The sequence below is a fragment of the Dreissena polymorpha genome, chromosome 12 (assembly GCF_020536995.1).
Source record: "Dreissena polymorpha isolate Duluth1 chromosome 12, UMN_Dpol_1.0, whole genome shotgun sequence".
NCBI lineage: Eukaryota > Metazoa > Mollusca > Bivalvia > Myida > Dreissenidae > Dreissena > Dreissena polymorpha.
In genome coordinates, this window is record NC_068366.1 from 63,016,659 (window position 1) to 63,036,826 (window position 20,168).

The 20,168-nt window shown below is 36.4% G+C and overlaps 1 protein-coding gene across 5 annotated transcripts in view; it reads left to right on the top strand.

Annotated features, from left to right (window-relative positions):
• Positions 1–19,422, top strand: part of LOC127853253 (arrestin domain-containing protein 4-like) — a 154,249-nt gene extending 134,827 nt beyond the window's left edge. For all 5 annotated transcript variants that reach the window (XM_052387594.1, XM_052387591.1, XM_052387592.1 and 2 more), the window contains 6 exons: positions 2,615–2,725; positions 3,177–3,400; positions 4,998–5,180; positions 14,299–14,481; positions 14,873–15,139; positions 16,236–19,422. In XM_052387594.1, the coding sequence (XP_052243554.1) occupies positions 2,615–2,725; positions 3,177–3,400; positions 4,998–5,180; positions 14,299–14,481; positions 14,873–15,127 (956 nt within the window). In that variant the 3' untranslated portion in view covers positions 15,128–15,139; positions 16,236–19,422. The remainder of the gene's footprint in view (positions 1–2,614; positions 2,726–3,176; positions 3,401–4,997; positions 5,181–14,298; positions 14,482–14,872; positions 15,140–16,235) is intronic.
• Positions 19,423–20,168: the final 746 nt, after the last annotated feature.

A 20,168-nucleotide genomic window follows, 5' to 3' on the forward strand; every position in this document is an offset into this window, starting at 1 on the left:
TATTTAAAATGGGGGTGGGGGATTGTAGTGAGGCTGGTAGTTAGAAGTGAGCTAGGTTGCGGGGGGTAGTGGTGGGGGTGCGAGGTAGTGACTTTGCCACACGCCTGTGGTTCAACCAAGATGCAGATACCAGCAGTTACTTCCATCTGTGCCCCTTCCCCCCAGAGTAGACAGCAGATTTTTAGTGTTGAGTATAAAACTATTGTATTTAGTGAGCATTTGCTTTTAAAATAAATAGTTTGTATGCTCACTTCTTGTTTTTTGACCTACTGGAACAATAGCATAGAACCTTTTTATTGTCCCCTATCAGTGAAACCAGAGGGGACTTCTGTTTGCGCTCTGTCTGTCAGTCTGTCCGTCACACTTTTCTGGATCCTGCGATAACTTTAAAAGCTCTTCATATTTTTTCATGAAACTTAAAACATGGATAGATGGCAATATGGAGATAATGCACGTCATTTCATTTTGTTCCTACTTCAATAATTCTGGTTGTTATGGCAACAAACATATTTTTTTTTTAATCTGACGATGGTAGAGTTTCACCGGTAGGGCACCATTTTGCTTGGCAATCTCTTGTTTAGTATGGTATGTAAAGAATTACATTTCAATTACAATTCACTTATTATTGTTTTTTAGTACACATAAGGTACAATTTAACAATAATATGGAAAAAAAATAAATTTTAAATTCTGTTTTAAATCATATAATATGGACTGGTGTGCATTTGTCTTGTCCCTAGTGTTTAATACATATTTCTGATATTTATACAAATTCATTATAAAGTAGATTCAGTTCTCATGCTCCTGAAGGATGCCCTTAAGTTGGATTTTTATGCTCCCCAAAAATTTATTTAAGGGGGAGCATATAGTCGCCGCTTCGTCTGTCAGTCTGTGTGTCCGTGCGTCCGTTTGTCCGTCCATGCACAATTTTTGTCCGGGCTATTTCGCAGCAACTAATGACTGGAATTCAATGAAACTTTATGAGAAGCTTCACTACCAAAAGAGTAGATGTGCATATTATCAGCGGGTTCTGGTCGGATGATTTTTTACAGAGTTATGGCCCTTTGAAGTTTTCTATAAAAAAATAATTGTCCCCCAAACTACTGTGCCCTCAAGACGTTTCCTTTTATCTGAATATATAGTGCAATATTGTGACAAAAAAAACCTTTGGGGAGCATCACCCGTCTCCGACTTATACTTGTTTTAATCAGGCCGTGCTCTATGAAAATGTTGTTTAATGCATGTGCATAAAGTGTCGTCCCAGATAAGCCTGTGCAGTCAGCACAGGCTAATCAGGGACAACACTTTCCACATTAACTTCATTTTTTGCTAAGAGGAGACTTCCTTGAAACGTAAAGTATAATAAAAGTGGAAAGTGTCGTCACTGGGACGACACTTAACACACATGCATTAAACCCTTTTTTCGCATAGCATGGCCCCATTGCAGTGTTTTAATTTTTGAAACCCGGGTCAAACTTCACATATAAAAGGTGCACATATTTCAACTGAAGCCCAGGCAATATTTAAGAAGATTTGTAATGTCTGATCCTGGTAACCTCACCACAACCATGATATGTATCTTGTTCTGAGAAAATTGGACAAAATGCATGTGCGTAAGGTGTTGTCCCCGATTAGCCTTCAAGACTAGCCTGTGCAGTCTACCTGTGCAGACTGCACAAGCTAATCTGGGATGACACTTTATGCACGTGCATTATTCCCCGTTTTCTTAGAACAAGACACATATTTGGCTTTGTAATACTTCCAGGTACCTGTTTACACACATAGGGAACGTTGCTTTGGGACTGTGAAATGACTTCGCACTTGGGTACAGTAACATGACCTTGCATTTGGTTACATGTAAATAACTTCCATTTGGGTGTAGATCAATGACTTTGCCAAACATTGTTGTAGTGTTTGCATGTTTCACTCACTAAGCATCATTTATTATTCACAAACGTACTGAATGTCCCTGCATGTTACTAGCAGACTGTTAAGGTTGTATACTGTTTTCTGCTCATCAGTATCTTGAGGTTGGAAATGAAGCCTTTGAAACTTGAATACAGTAAGACAATTGTTAATTTATTTTTATTTTACAAGGGACTAGAAACATGTCAAAGTGTCTTGTAAAGTATTAGATCTATTTGTGAAAAAAATCTTGTTTCACCTGTCCCACTGTGCAGGTGTGGTCTTGGAGGTAGTGAGAGGGGCCAAGGTGGAGTAGATGACTTGATGTTGTTAAATGCATGTGTGTATAGTATCATCCTAATTGAGTGCTAATCAGGGATGACACTTTCCATGTAAAGGAAGTCTCTTCCTAGTAAAAATCCAGTTTAGGCTGATATGGGACTACATTAACCCTTTGCATGCTGGGAAATTTGTCGTCTGCTAAAATGTCGTCTGCTGAATTTTAAAATTAGCATTTTCTTCAATTTTTTTCAAAGAATACTATCAGAATAGCAAACAGTTTGGATCCTGATGAGACGCCACGTTTTGTGGCGTCTCATCTGGATCCAAACTGTTTGCAAAGGCCTTCAAAATTCGGTTCCAGCACTGTAAGGGTTAAGGCACATGATGTAAACCCCATTTTATCAGAGCGAGGATCATTTATCGTGCAGGTGTGTGCCTGGAGGCTGTGGGAGAGGCCAAGGTCGAGTGGATGACTTCCAGTGATATCCAGGCATCCGACGAGGAGGTCTTCAACTACACCACAGTGCTTCCTGTCAAAAGTAGGTCAACAGAGCTTCCCATTAAAAGTAGGTCAACACTATGGGTGTATAGTACACCAAAGTGCTTCCGATCAAAAGTAGGTAATAATGCTTCCTATCAAATTTAGGTCATCAGTGAAAACCTAGGGGTTAGTTGTTGAAGAACAGAAGAAAATGTTTTCAAAAGTAGACAAATTTACTATTGCTGACAAGGGACAGCCCTAACATAATGGTAGTCAAGGTCTCATTTGCATAAATTGTTTATTTGTATAAATGTACATTGGTACATAATCCTGCATAAGTATAATGTCAAAGTTTCTGTTAAATTATAACTATAAAGATATAAAAAAAACTTAAGTATTTATTTAAAACTATGGTCTTAAACATTGAAATAAAGTATTGCAGCCAAATATATCAAACTCCTATTTCATCAGCCAATTATTAGATAACTGCATCCTCTAATTGCCTTCAGGTGAAAAAGACAATCCAGAAGACCTCCTACACGCTGGTTCTCACTATTTCCCGTTCGAGTTCACACTTCCGTCAAAGCTACCGTCATCTTTCAAGGGTCGTCATGGACGACTGCGCTACTTTGCCCGCCTGACTATAACCACGCCAGGGGGTCCCCACCACGAGCGCACCAGCAAGTTTGCCGTCATATCAAACCTTGACTTGAACAAGGAACCGGACGCCTCGGTATATAACTCTTAAGGGTTTAAATACATTGGTGCTTACCTTTGTACATGCCCTAGGCTCTGGGAAAACAGGGTTTAATGTATGTGGGTAAAATGTTGTTCCTAATTAGCCTGTGCAGTCTCTACACAGGCTGATCAGGGATTACACTTTCAGTTCCTCTCCGTTCCTCTCTTCTTAGTTACAATCCATATTGGTGGAGGGCAGAAAGTGTCTTCCCTGATAGGCCTGAGCAGACTGCACAGGCCTATCTGTGACAAAAGTTTACACAAATGCAGTAAGTCCCATTTTACCAGAGTCCATTTAAAAAGCTTAGATCAACTACGCTTGCATAGTAAATGTGTGAGTCAATTAACTGAGTTATTGGTATTACTGGTAAGGGCAACAGAAATTACAAACAAACAAATTGACTTCTTGATGTCTTTCACTCAAGAATTTAGTTCACCAATCCAAATCCAAGTTATTAATTTATAGTTCAATGGTAAATAATTACTTCAAAACATTGGAAATAAAAATCATGGGAAAACAGAAGACAGAATGATTTTTTTTGTGGTATATAAACACTGGTCTCATATATGTATTTATGTGTCCCTATGTAAGAAAGAGCGTAGTTTGCGTATGTCTGTTGGTTGGTCAGTTGCTAGACAATTTTAATTACTTCACTTTTATTCTCAACAGTTTTTATGAAAATCTTAATGAAACTTAATGAAAATGTGTGTTGGCATGGTATCTTGGCCATACTCAAGAATAACTCTATTTGCAAGGGAACATAGCAGCAGCTCACCTTGAATGAACCTGCATTTGTTGATGGTATTAGGAGCAGCAGAGTTATGAAGCTTATTAACCTCACAACTTTGATAAAAAAACTTAGATAGGTAGGGTAATTACAGGAAAAAAACAACAGTTACTGGATAAAACACTTGTTAAGTAGATAGCTTAGTCTTATGCTCTGTCCTTGATACAGTGTTGTGTAATTATTGATTTGGTTCAATCAAAGGTTTCTTGGATCACTCAATAATGTGCATCATTATTCCCTAGAATCTCCATTCTTGATCAGGGCGTTTTCACAATATATAATATAGCTCTTTCTAAGTGTTAGTCCAAATGAAAAGAATCTTTATATCATGCAGTTTTCCCCTAAATCTAAACTTACACCAATTTTTTATGCCCCCGGATCGAATGATCGGGGGTATATTGTTTTTGGCCTGTCTGCCTGTCATTCTGTCACCAAAACTTTAACCTTACATTAAAGTTTTGCAATAACATTTGAAATATTGAACATAGCAACTTGATATTTGGCATGCATGTGTATCTCATGGAGCTGCACATTTTGAGTGGTGAAAGGTCAAGGTCATCCTTCAAGGTCAAAGGTCAACAAAAAAACAGCGGCGCATTAGGGGGCATTGTGTTTCTGACAAACACATCTCTTGTGCATTTACAAAATCAGCTATTCAAGCAATAGTTGTTTCTAAATCGATAGGCTATGACCTTTTCCAAATAAGTAAAAGAAAAGACTTTGATTTCTATTTTCCAAAACAAAAGAAAAACACTCACAGGATTCTTGGTAACAGTTTCAATAATTTTCCCTCCATTACCGCAGTTACCAGTTGAGAACGACACATTTGAGGCCATAGGCTCCTGGTGCTGCATATCGGGAACTGTCACGGCTTCCATCAAACTCGAGAAGAAAGGCTACGCCATCAAAGAAGCCATCCCTGTGTGGGCGGAAATTAAAAATCTCAGCACGCGAAGAATATGCTCCACTCAAGTCTCATTGATTCAGGTATGTTGTTGTTGTCACTGAAATGCATTCTGGGAAAACTGGGCTTAATGCATGGTCATAAAGTGTCATCCAAAATTTGCATGTGCAGTCCCTAAAGACTAATCATGGACTAAACTTTCAGCTTTTATGGTATGTTTGTTTATAGTATGTCTCTTTTTAGTGGCCTTCCTGATTCTGGGACAACACTTCACACACATGCATTAAACTGAGTGTTACCAGAACCAGGCTCAATTTTGTAGTGTTTCCATGATTTATTAATTGTAAGATCCACTTGTTGATCATGAACTTTGATATGAAGTTGCCTGGCCTACCTGGTTTATTTTTAATCTTTTTTACATTTTATCTTTTTCTTATGTTACATGAATTATTTTGATTGTAGTTGAATCGTTTAAAAATACAGAGATTTCTTTCTTACTTACACAAATTAGAAAATGTTTTTTATCATTGAACAAATTACGTTGATTGGAAAATGTTAAAATGGGAACAAAGGTTCAGTTTTAACTTAGTTCATTAGTTAGAATGTGTGATTTGAAAGATAGTTTGCTGACCTAATTATCGTCAATAAGGTCTTTGTTTTATACATTAAAACTTACCTAAAGGAAAACAGACTTACATATAATTACTGTGTTGCTATGAGCTACAACAAGATGATGCATCTGATGTAATTTCTGTCTAGGATAAAGCCATATGCATTGATGTTACTTCATTTGCTATCGAACCACTGTTTAAAATGTTGTCAAGATATTGCATGCTTTTCTTTTATGGGGTTGTTGATGAAATGAGTATAAAGTATTGTTGTTTGTGCATAGAGGAACATAGTCTAGACGCTACGGATTCAATATGAACATCTCAAGTAAAAGCTTTGGACAATAGTATGAATGCCCCTCTTTCAAGAAGCAGGGACATTTTACTTTTCAATTGTCAATTCGTCAATAGATTCTTAAGGTTTGTCAGTCAATAGATCTTTCCATGTATTATCTAGAGAACAATTGACATACAGCTATGCAAATTGTTATTATGGTGACTTGGGGAAAAAAGGTAGATGCCAATTTAGATCAACTGGTCAAAGTCAAGGTCGAAGGTGCTGTCACAGTAAATATCCTCATAATGCTTTGAATTAAGATCATGAACATCGGTTTAAATGCTTTGAATTGAGATCATTAACATTGGTTTAAATGCCTTGAATCGAGATCAATAACATTGGTTTAAATGCTTTGAATTGAGATAATGAACATTGGTTTATATGCTTTTAATTGAGATCATGAAAATTGGTTTGAATGCTTTGAATAGATTTAATTCGGAATTCGCGCGCTGTGGGTTTTTCCGATTTCTGAGCGCGCGCGGGTGGTACAAACATTGTCATTTATACAGTAATGACCACTAACGTCAATATCTGATTTGCTTCCCATTCAGTAGTGGATAATAAATATTTAAACGACAGTAGGGTTTCATTTAGGAAATGTAAAAATTCAAGTCTTTTGTTGTTATCACTATTACTATTAATAATCAAAGTACTGACAGTACTGGTGTGACGATGCTTTTGAAGAGGATTGATATAAAAGTATCTATTTAAGTTTATCTACATCACCACAATTGTGTATGTGGTTACAAAAATTTTGGGTAGGAAAAAAATGGGTACGAAAATTTTGGGTACATAAATTATGCCAAAAAAATGGATACAAAAAAAGATTTGGTTACGGAAAAAAAAATGGGTACGACAAATTTTTTTGTTCCTCCTACACTATTAGCACTAGAACCTTGAAACTTACATACATGGTAGCTATGAGCATTTGTGCGACGGTGACAGTGTCAGAATTTTGATCTGACCCCTGGGTCAAAAGTTATGGGGGTTGGGGCACTTCTAGAGTGTTTATACACATGTAAGGTTTCTCTATAGCCAAATAGGAAAACTGCCACTAAATACATAAAGAGAAAAATGCCCCGCCCACTGGCGGCCATGTTTTTTCACCGATCTGGACCATTTTCGAACTCGTCCCAGATATCAATTGAATCAATGTTTTGACCACCTTTCATGATGATTGGGCAAAAATTGTGACTCCTACAGTGTTAACAAGGTTTCTCTATAGCCAACTAAGGAAAACTGCCCCGCCCACTGGCGGCCATGTTTTTCAACAGACCGGAACCACTTTTGAACTCAATCAAGATATCATTAAGACAAACATTTTGACAAAGTTACATGAAGATTGAACATAAAATGTGACTTCTACAGTGTTTACAAGGTTCTTCTTTTTTTGACCTAGTGACCTAGTTTTTGAACCGGCACAAACCAGTTTCGAACTTGGCAAAGATTTTATTTGGGCAAAGCTTCTGACCAAGTTTCATGAAGATGGGACAATAAATGTGGCCTCTAGAGTGTTTAAGAGCAAATATTAACGGACAAACGGACGGATGGACAAAGACCGGTCAGAAAAGCTCACCTGAGCAATCAGCATCCGTATTGTCATAAGAGAAGTTCAGCATCAATTTGAATTAAATCGGTGTAGAAATGAAGAAATTAAAGTAAAAGACAATTTTGGGTGGGTGTGTCCTATTATGGCCAGTGCGCCCCAGGGTTGGTAAAGGGGCCATACATAGTTGAGTTTGACCATATTGTCATAAGAGATGTTCAGTATCAATTTGAAGTAAATCAGTGTAGAAATGAAGAAATTATAGAAAAAAGGCAATTTTGAGTGGGCGTGGCCAATGTGGGCGGGGCGCCCCAGGGTTGATAATGGCGCCATGCATAGTTGAGATTGACTGTATTGTCATAAAAGAGGTTCAGTATCAATTTGAAATGAATCGGTGTTGAAATGAAGATATTATAGTAAAAGGCAATTTTGGGTGGGCGTGGCCTATGTGGGCGGGGCGCCCCATGGTTGGTAATGGGGTCATGCATAGTTGAGATTAACTGTATTGTCATAAGAGAGGTTCAGTGTCAATTTGAAGTGAATCGGTGTTGAAATGAAGAAATTATCGTAAAAGGCAATTTGGGGTGGGCGTGGCCTATGTGGGTGTGGCCTTTTATGGGCGGGGTGCCCCAGGGTTGGTAATGGGGCCATACATAGTTGAGATTGACAGTATTGTCATAAGAGAGGTTCAGTATTAATTTGAAGTGAATCGGTGTAGAAATGAAGAAATTATAGTAAAAGGCAATTTTGGTAGGGCGTGGCCTATGTGGGCGGGGTGCGCTAGGGTTGGTAATGGCGCCATGCATAGCTGAGATTGACAGTATTGTCATAAGAGAGGTTCAGTATCAATTTGAAGTGAATCGGTGCAGAAATGAAGAAGTTAATGTAAAATAACATAAACAAGGGACAAAATTGTCACAAAACCAGGTTTTCATTGTGAAAAAAAATCTGATAAAGGGAGACAACTCAAACTGAACTTTTGAAATAAACAAACAAAATTAACCCCCTTTGTAAGTTTGTTTTAAAATAAATCTATTTTTAGTCGTGGCGACCTTGACATTGGAGATATTGACGTGATTCTTTCGTGCGACACACCGTCCCATGATGGTGAACAAATGTGCCAAATGATTTTAAAATCTCATAATGAATGACATAGTTATAGCCCAGACAAGCTCATTTATGGCTATTTTTTACCTTTGAACTCAAAGTGTGACCTTGACCTTGGAGATATTGACGTAATTTTTTCGCGTGACACACCGTCTAATGATGGTTAACAAATGTGCCAAATGATTTTAAAATCTCACAATGAACGACAAAGTTATGGCCCGGACAAGCTTGTTCCGCCCGCCCGCTAGCCAGCCCGCCAGCCCGCCAGCCAGCCAGCCAGCCCGCCCGCATTCGCCAATCTAATAACCAGTTTTTTCCTTCGGAAAACCTGGTTAAAAACGAGTGAAAATCTCTGACCAGCCCCGTCTTTATTAAGCATCGTAAATGATATGAAACCGTTAATTTCCTTAATGAGTTTATGAAAGCCCCATATTTGTCTTTGATATTTTCGGCAATTAGTACATTAATCGCGAGTCACTTAAATACAAAGGCAAATGTTTACACTCTTGACAAACTGTCAAATGCATAAAAGAAGCAGGCGACTACCAATTAGCAATGCATGTTAAATAAACAAACAACTGCTATCGAGTGCAATCAACTGTCACTTGCCAATATCTCCATAGCGACCGACAAGTCCACTGGTAAGATGTGTATCACGTGACTACGCAGCGTCCTGGCGGCCATTTTGTGTTTTGAAAGTTGCTAAATCGTTGATTTTTATGATTGCAGTGGTCGTTGTAAGCTATCAAAATGTAGATTTGGAAATGTAAAAGGGTGGTCGTTGGTCTTTGTTCACAGGTGGGCTTTATTCGCTGGTTCAATATATAGTGAAATTGTTCGGGAGGAAATCGGTGTGGTCGTTATTGACTGTTGGTCGCTATTAACAGGCGGTCGCTCGGGCAGGTTGGACTGTATATGTATATAGTGAAAACGTGAAAACTCTAGAAGTCACATTTTTGGCCCAATTTTCATGAAATTTGGTCAGAACATTTGTTTCTTTGATACGAGAGTTGAGTTCAAAAATGGTTTCGGTCAAACCTTGTGATCGAACAATATGGAAGTCACATTTTCAGGGTTCGACACTAAGGCACGTCCGACAGACATTGTCTAGTAAGATCAGTGGTCGGGCTAGTAAAACTGTGGGCTAGCTTGTCCGACTGGTCGTATATACAAAATATATACTGATTCATATAACTATAACTAATCGAAAACCTTTTTCTCTTTATGTGTAAAATAACTATTGTATCCATTATTTACATCAGAACAAAACTAGCGTATATAAATAAACGCGGAGCATTCACATGATTCATCACTATTTTTAGACGCGAAGGAGAGCTTCCCGCAGAAATAGCTTGTTTCCATTGATAAAGTTGTCATGAATATTAACACTTTGCATGCTGGGAAATTTGTAGTCTGCTAAAATGTTGTCTGCTGAATTTCTCAAATTAGCATTTTCTTCATTTTCTTCATTTTTTTTCAAAGATTACTATCATAATAGCAAACAGTTTGGATCCAGATGAGACGCCACGTTTTGTGGCGTCTCATCTGGATCCAAACTGTTTGCAAAGACCTTCAAAATTCGGTTCCAGCACTGAAATAGTTAATGATTTTCTGCAGTGTCGTAGAACTTTACATCATGTTTTTACGACTTCAATCGAAAATCGGTATCGTCAATGTAAACATTTTGGCGTAGCAGACGAGAGAATGAAATTTAAAGAGTGACTTTGTTCAAGATTGGATTTTCGTCCAACAAATAAGTTAATAAAGATGAATCCGACGGTAAAACTGACACAGATTATGATGGAAAAGGGCATAGGAGCTGTAGTAGCATGGAGCACAGCGGTCAATGAGGCCAGAATTTGAGAACGTTTAATAAATGTCACCTGCTGTACAGACATCATTTGTTTAACTGGTGATAAACAGTGTAATTACAACAAACAATTTATGTTGTTAAATAGTTTTATTTTATTTTTTACTCTGTGCATCAAAATAACTTTCTTGTGTTCACTAATTATGTTCTGATAAAACCTGATTAAACAGTTACACGACACAATTCTGTTTATTTGCTATGTCATTTATGGTCTAGTAGACATTAGATTCGGGCTAGTACATTTTAAGAGGAGCTGGTCCGATGGTCTGGCTGTAAAAAAAGTTAATGTCGAACCCTGATTTTTATGACCCCCTTCGAAGAAGAGGGGGTATATTGTTTTGCTCATGTCGGTCCGTATGTCTGTCCACCAGATGGTTTCCGAATGATAAGTCAAGAACACTTAGGCCTAGGATCATGAAACTTCATAGGTACATTGCAGATGACCCCTATTGATTTTGAGGTCACTAGGTCAAATGTCAAGGTCAAGGTGACCCAAAATAGTAAAATGGTTTCTGGATGATTACTTAAGAACGCTTATGCCTAGGATCATGAAACTTCATAGGTACAGCAATCGTGACTCACAGATGACCCCTATTGATTTTCAGGTCACAAGATCAAAGGTCAAGGTCACGGTGACCCGAAACAGTAAATGTTTTCTGGATAAAAGCTCAAGAACGCTTATGCCTAAGATCATGAAAGTTCATAGGTACATTGATCATGACTTGCAGATGACCCCTGTTGATTTTCAGGTCACTAGGTCAAGGTCAAGATGACCTGAAATAGTAAAATGGTTTCCCGATGATAACTCAAGAACGCTTATGCTTAGGATCATGAAACTTCATAGGTACATTGATCATGACTTGCAGATGACCCCTATTGATTTTCAGGTCACTAGGTCAAAGGTCAAGGTCAAGTGACTCAACTTAGAAAAATGGTTTCCGGATGATAACTCAAGAATCCTTACGCCTAGGATCATGAAACTTCATAGGTATATTGAGGTGACCCAAAATAGTAAAATTGTTTTACTCAAGAACGCTTATGCCTAGGATGATGAAACTTCATAGGTACATTGATCATGACTTGCAGATGACCCCTATATATTTTGTGGTCACTAGGTCAATGTTCAAGGTCACGGTGACCCGAAAGAATAAAATGGTTTCTAGATGACTCAAGAACACTTATGTCTAGGATCATGAAACTTCATAGGTACATTGATCATGACTCACAGTATATCAATGTATTGATTTTCAGGTCACAAGATCAAAGTTCAAGGTCACGGTGACCCGAAACAGTAAAATGGTTTCCGGATAAAAGCTCAAGAAAACTCATGCCTAAGATCATGAAAGTTCATAGGTACATTGATCATGACTTGCAGATGACTCCTATTGATTTTCAGGTCACAAGGTCAAAGGTCAAGGTTACCGAAATAGTAAAATGGTTTTCAGATGATAACTCAAGAACGCTTATGCTTAGGATCATGAAACTTCATAGGTACATTAATCATGACTTGCAGATGACCCCTATTAATTTTCAGGTCACTAGGTCAAAGGTCAAGGTGACCGAAATAGTAAAATGGTTGCCGGATGATAACTCAAGAACGCTTATGCTTAGGATCATGAAACTTCATAGGTACATTAATCATGACTTGCAGATGACCCCTATTGATTTTCAGGTCACTAGGTCAAAGGTCAAGGTCACGGTGACTCAACTTAGAAAAATGGTTTCCGGATGATAACTCAAGAACCCTTATGCCTAGGATCATGAAACTTCATAGGTACATTGAGGTGACCCAAAATAGTAAAATTGTATTACTCAAGAACGCTTATGCCTAGGATGATCATGACTTGCAGATGACCCGTTTTGACTTAGAAAAATGGTTTCCAGATGATAACTCAAGAAGGCCTATACCTAGGATCATGAAACTTCATAGGTACATTGATCATGACTTGCAGATGACCTGTTTTGACTTTCAGGTCACTAGGTCAAGGTCACGGTTACTTGACACAGTAAAATGGTTTTTGGATGATAACTCAAGAAAGCTTACGCCTAGGATCATGAAACAATATAATGGTCAAAATGATAGAATTTTCTTATTAAATCAATCAAAATTGGAATTTATCATGTAGATGTTTTGAAAACCTTATAACTTTGTTATCCATCTGACATGTGTGCATTATAATCATTGCATCTTTTAAGCTCACCTGATTGCTCAGGTGAGCTTTTGTGACCGGTCTTTGTCTGTTGTCTGTCCGTCCGTCCACATTTGTTAGTAAACACTCTAGAGGCCACATTTATTGTCCGATCTTCATGAAACTTTGTCAGAAGCTTTGTCCCAATGAAATCTCGGTCGAGTTTGAAACTGGGTCGTGCCGGGTCAAAAACTAGGTCACTAGGTCAAAAAAAAGAAAAAACTTGTAAACACTGTAGAAGTCACATTTCATGCCCAATCTTCATGTAACTTTGTCAAAATGTTTGTCTTAATAATATGTTGGTTGAGTTCAAAAGTGGTTCCAGTCTGTTGAAAAACATGGCCGCCAGTGGGCGGGGCAGTTTTCCTTATTCGGCTATAGAGAAACCTTGTAAACACTCTAGAAGTCACAATTTTTGCCCAATCATCATGAAAATTAGTCAAATCATTGGTTTTATGGATATCTCGGACGAGTTTGAAAATGGTCCAGATCGGTGAAAAAACATGGCCGCCAGTGGGCGGGGCATTTTTCTTTATATCTTTATATGTATATAGTGAAAACATGTGAACAAGTCACATTTTTGGCCCAATTTTCATAAAATTTAGTGAGAACATTTGTTTCCTTGATATGAGAGTAGAGTTTGAAAATGGTTCTAGTTAGTTCTGGGGGGGGGGGGGGGCAGGCAGTTTTCTTTATTTGGCTATAGAGAAACCTTGTAAACACTCTAGAAGTCACAATTTTTGCCCAATCATCATTAAAGTTGGTCAAAACATTGGATTTATTGATATCTCGGACGAGTTTGAAAATGGTCGAGATCGGTGAAAACACATGGCCGCCAGTGGGCGGGGCATTTTTCTTTATATGTATATAGTGAAAACATGTGAACACTCTAGAAGTCACATTTTGGCTTAATATATATCACATAATTAATGCCATAATTATTGCCCTTAGATTGTCCAAATTGTCATTATATTATACAAAATCCTTGTTACACTCTAGAGGTCACAATTTTGTTTCAGATTTTATGAATCTTGGTCATAATATTTATTTTTGTAAGCAAAGTTTGATGTTTGGTAAGGGGGGTCAACTCAAAATATAGGCCACCAGGTCAAATCTTACAAAAACAAAATCGCTCCATATGCCAGAGTTTTGGTTCAATAATGATGAAACTTGACCAGGATGTTTGTCTGGACAATATCTAGGTTAAGTTTGATGTTTGGTAAAGATTGAATGAACTGACTCCTCTCAGGTGAGGGTACTAGGGCCATCTTGGCCCTCTTGTTACAAAGTTTACTGTTGATTTTTCTAATTATTGAAAAAAATTATGTGCTGTATAATAATGACATTATATGCTAAAAGAGGTTGGAGAACAGGCTGGTAATACTGGTCGCGACATTAAGAAAGTAGCAATATAGATTTTTTTATTGTTATTTGTTTATCAGTGATTGATTGTGCATTCTTGTATGTTGGTAAGAGTTTACAAAACTATATAACATTTGTAGATGATCTGTCAAATGCTACATATCCAGTATTTCATCTTCCAGAATGTTACATATTACTCGTTTCGGGGCCGCTTTTCGGAGTCATCGACGTTGGTGACGATCCACAAGGGTGGGGTGGCCCCCAGGGGTAAGCAGACCTGGCAGAGGGAGCTACTCAGCATCCCAACCGTGGCCCCCTCTCATTTGCGGGGCTGCAAGATCATTGACATACAGTACTACCTGGAGGTAGGCATTTGTTGACATATGGCCCTTGAGTTATATAAAATAAAATATGTTGTTTAATCTGTTCAAAATATTTAGTCCAACTGAACTTATTTTTTTATCAAATTTTATGAAAATTTTATGAGCTTGCCTGGAGTATATGAAATTATTATTTTACCAAGTTTTATTATGGAAAAGCTCTACCTAAAAAATGCAAAGTTATATCCCTTTGAAAATGGTTATGTTTTATCTAATAAGAAGGTCTGGGAATGTGATCTTGTCTGCCTTTATATGGCTATAGTGATACAATAACCAGCTCAGAGTAATTAAGTTCCTTTGGATCTCTGTTGAGTGCTTGAGGTCCATCGGCCTTCTTGTTACAGAAATATACATTTAAATGCATTTTTTATTACAGTTAAGCATAAAACCAGCCGGAATAGCGCGAAAAGTTAAACTTCCACTAGACATTGTTATTGGAACGGTACCAGTGAACAAGCTACAATCGCCCCGCACATCTTACCATCCTCTTCCCTCAACAGTCAGCGACAGTGCGTGTCCTTTCCCGTTCTTCGAGAACGTTTCTGATCAAGTGCTCCTTACTGACAAGCTCGGCCTGCGCAATATGATTCCTACTGCTCCTCCTTGGGAAGAAGACGATGATATCCCCTGAGAGATTTCATGGGTAATTTTTTTAGCTCGGCTGTTTTCTGAGAAAACCCGAGGTATTGTCATAGCCAGCTCGTCGTGTCGTCGGCCGTCCGCAGCGTGCTAAAACCTTAACATTTTGTCAAGGTTTTGAACATTTGCTCTAAAATCAAAGTGCTTCCACCTACAACTTTGAAACTTCATATGTAGCTGCACCTTAATGAGTTCTACACTCCCCACCGATATTTGGGTCACTAAGTCAAAGGTCAAGGTCACTGTGACCTCTTAAAAAATTAAATAAAAAGCTTTTATTTATTCAAAACTGCTTCCGCAGCTGAGCGTTGGCACCCGTTATGCTTGGTGATTTTGGGGTATAGATATGATAACTTTTCAGTTTTTGGGTGAATTATGTTTGTTGTTATTTGCATAGATAAATCAAGTCTGATTAAATTATATTTTACTCAATGATAGTGATGAAATAGCAACATTTCAAACATTTATTATTTTGGACCATGAGCTGTCTTTTCTGTATTAACTTGCACAGTTTAAGATTAACCAATATTGTTTTGTTTGATTGGCTGTTATGGTTGCAAGTTTCATGCTTTGGAAATAATCTCAAGCCTTAAAGGAGCACATCAATGGGATTTTCTTTAAATAAAGACATTTATGTAAACGATGCACATTCCCTCTGTTTGCACATATATTTATTTAATAACATAAATATTTTTACAAAAAACACCAACTTTTTATAATACACACTTCAAATAGGGGGCCAATATCAACTCACTCTTAACTCAGTATGGTAGAGTTAATTTTCCAACTTTTAATAAATAAATAAAACTTGTCTCTTTTTCCATCCCTTTAAAGGCAATATCACAATTAAATTCAGAGTAATACTTTGGTGGTATTAAGTGTGATAAGTGATGGCACTTGTACTTAGAGGAAAACAAGTTTTTTATCAAAGACACCTATATGATTATCAGTTATTTAAGAAGTACTCATACTAAAGGATAATCTTATTTGCAAAAATATAATAATGTATCAGGCGTAAATATGCCCATGTAATTCAGTTTTAAGCTCCAAAAGGCCTCCAAAAGCAACATTTACTTACCAAAGTCATTATTATTTTGCAGATCCTTCCAGTCTAGCGATTCTTTGGATAGCTGACCTTTACCATGTGCAGTGAAATGTTGGACAATATTGTTCATGTTGTGATCCTTTTGTGGACCTGACATAAGAAATCTGCTGGGCAGAATGGTACATGTGACAGAATAGGTCGGGATAAGCTTGGAACTATCACAACCACTTGGGACTTGTTCATATACTTGCAAATTTGAAATAAAAAATATTAATTCATTGATTCTTTAAACAATATATACAATATTTTAATAAATAACACTTTTGTCTTAGAAAAATATGTAACATATCATAAATGTTCATTAATGGATAACTATCAATCAAATTCAATAAAAAAAGTAAAGCAATTGTTAAAAAAAAATAAAGCATTTGTTACGCATTTCAATTTAAAATATATTTAATAAAAATAAGTTTAATTCGAAAGACTGTGTGGTCCTGTGGTTAGAGTGTAAGATTTTAATCCCAGAGGTCCCTGGTTTGAAACACATTCAGATAATGTTTTTCAATCAAGTTTTTTTTCTGTAATAATAATTATGTATTATATTTCAGATTCTATTGATCTGTGAGTAAACACATATTTTGATATTGTTCATTGATAAGTCCCTTAAACATTTCACATTACAACAGTTAAGCACTAAATCTACAGCCCTTGTTTTGGTATGATGTTGAAGAAAGAGTGGTCATGCTGTAAATTTTGTGTTAAATCTTTGTTTTTTGTTGCGGGCAACATAAGAATTGTGTTGCTGTGTTTGTGATATCAGGTTGGAAAGAATTGGTGATGGAACAGTGTAAACAGTTATGCACAGCCTATGGTGTTCTATAAGGGAATAGATTTGTATGTTAAATATTATTTAATATTACTCTTTAAACACTTGTTGATGTTGTCAGGTGTGAAAGATGTGAAAGCAATTTGCTTAATTTGTTAATAGTGTAAAAATGTTTAGTAATACAAACACTACTGGAAACTTTTGGTTATATAACCCGTTACCCCTTAGATACATCTTTTTATATATATATAGTCCCTTAGAAAGTTAAATTTAATTAAAGACCTTTCTTACTAGATTCAAGTTTTAAAGGCATCATTTATAACCCTTAGATACTGATGAGCAGCAAACAGCATAAAACCTAAACAGACTGCAAGTTACTCGCAGGCTGTTCTGGTTTTTCGCTGTCTGCAAATTGACATTTTCACTTTGCTTCTGAGTGGGAAAGGGTTAAGGAATAGATTTTTACTAGTTTGAATTATTTGCGTACAGTCGACTATTGTTGACTTAAACTGGCTTGGCTCAATTTTGTCATACATTTTAAGACAGCTGAAATAAATTCTTGTTTAAGAAGAAATTTCGCCTATAAGTGAACCAATCAGTGTATGTCTTAATGTGTTTTGAATTTGTTGTGAATACATGCGATTCTATGTAGAACATGGGGCCATGTTGTTTAAAAGAAGGGTTTAATGCATGTGTGTAAAGTGTCGTCCCAGATTAGCCTGTGCAGTCAGTTTCTATAAACTAAAAATACCATAAAAGCAGAGTGTTATTCCATGATAAGCCTGTGTGGACTTCACAGTCTAATCTGGGATGACACTTTATGCACATGCATTAAAGCCTCTTTTCACCGAGCATGGCTCAAATAAAGCAGAACACAGACTGTGTTTAGATGTGCCTAAATGAAGTGTGTTTCCATGGATCTAACTGTGCAGTGAAAACAGCAGAACAAGAAAATTGTCATTGTACATGTATCAATGAGATGCCTTGAAGGAACAGTCAACTTTATTGTATGTGATTCAAAGTGTTGTCCTAGCTTGTGCAGTAATGGACTTATATTGTTTTTATTGAATTTGTGCATATGGAAGTACAGATACATGTTGCTTAACAGGTATTTCTAATTGCCATTGAGATTTGGTTACTATAATTATTTTAATAATTATTAAATATTGAATTCCTTGAGTTTTGTAAAGGATAGTATTTGCTTAATATTTTGTGTCATATTTGTCATCAACCTTTATTTCCATTCGTGGTGAGGGATGGTTTTAATGATAATGAATATTTCTGTTGTTTTTTATCTACCTCCTTATTGTTTTAAATACTCAAAAACGATTTTTTGTTATTTTTAGCTCACCTGAGCACAACATGCTCATGGTGAATTTTTGTGATTGCTTTTTGTCGTTGTCCAGCGTTATGATTTGCCTCGTTAACACTTTAGATGCCCTATTTATTATCCAATCTTCATGAAATTGGTAAGAAGGTTATCTTGCTAGCTTTCAAAAGAATGTGAAGTGAGGTCAATTACTACGTCACGAGGTGAAAGTAAAAACACAGATTTTTAACCTTGTAGAAATCACATTTTAGTACAATCTTCTTGAGTCTTTAGCAAATCAAACTTTCAAATAGTATATGTTGAGTTTAAAAGAGTTTTGTTTTCATTTACAAATATGCATCTAGGCTCAGTTAAAAATGATTGTGGTTTATTCCATGTTCTGTGGAATTGTTTCTTGTAAGTCTATTTTGAAAGCTTGTGAACACTATCTGCTTACAATAATTTAGTTCCTCGAGGTCTCATGTGAGCACAGTCATAAACCTTTTACATTCTTGCTATTAAAGTAGCATTACTGTTTTCATTTTTAAATAGACCAATTGTTTTGCTGTTTTTTCTGTTTCCCCACTTTTATTTATTTTAAACATCATGACTTTTACTTCAAATGATCTTAATTTGGGTATTTTACTTAGTAATAAAATCTCCCTAAATTTCAATTTCCAACTGAAAGCTTGTCAATGTTGGATGTACTGAATATGTTCTGAAAGTAATTAAAACACTAATAAGATGTTGTCTTCACATATGTTGAGTTGCTATCAATAACAGTTGAATATTATATTACATGTTGTTGAATATTAGACTTGTTTACAATTTTCTTATATGATTTATCACTATATTGTTACTTGTTTACTTAGTCGTAGTAAAAGGTATGTAATAAACATGCAATAATGATACAATTTTTAGTTTTAGCAGATGTATATTGTGTATGATTATAACTTAATAGTGTTTATATGTCAGTCAAGGTGAATAACCTATCAATATTTTTATGATGAAGGTTGTAAACTGTACAACATGTACTCATTGTAAATTACATTTACATTACATTTATAGTTGTTATATAAATCAATGCAATAAAATATGTTTCAGGTATTGATCTGGTATCTGATTTTGTTTCTTCCCCAAATGGGCAGCATTAATTAGTTGCACTGTCCATCTGTTCGTGAGTCTGTCAGGATGTCTGTTCAAAAACTCCAGCACAATGTTGTACTTTGTCATGTATTAATTAAAAATTTAACTTTGCTCAAAGGTAAACCTTAAAAGGATGTGTCGTATGCGACACATTGGGTCAATCTCAAATAGCAAGGTCACACTTTGGATCGAAGGACAGATATGGTAAACATATAGCTTTGTCATTTATGTCACAGCCATAACTTTGCTGTATAAAGATTGATAATAAAATAACTTGGAACTAGGTTAACCTTGACGAAAGGGTTTGGGTGTCAATGCCCCTATTCAGGGACCATCAATACAAAGTGGTGCATGTTTGTTTTTGTTTTGCACAATTATTTTTTGTTTGCATTTGTTGTTTGAGACAGAAGTGGAAATTTAGGGCATATATGTCCTACAAACCCCTATTTAGGTTGTAACATTTTTGGAATTTTAATTTCATAGCCAATAATGCAGAGTGCCAGAATGATTATTGAACAATATGAGTCTTGCTCTTGGCAAATGGGGCGTAATTCATGTTCATAAAGTGTGGTAACAGTTAAGCCTGCACAGGCTAATCAGGGAAAACAAATTGCACTTAAATGGTATTTTTCTTTGAAAAAAGGTCTCATTTAAGTGCAAATTCAATGTAGGTGGAAAGTGATGTTTATTATATATATATATATATA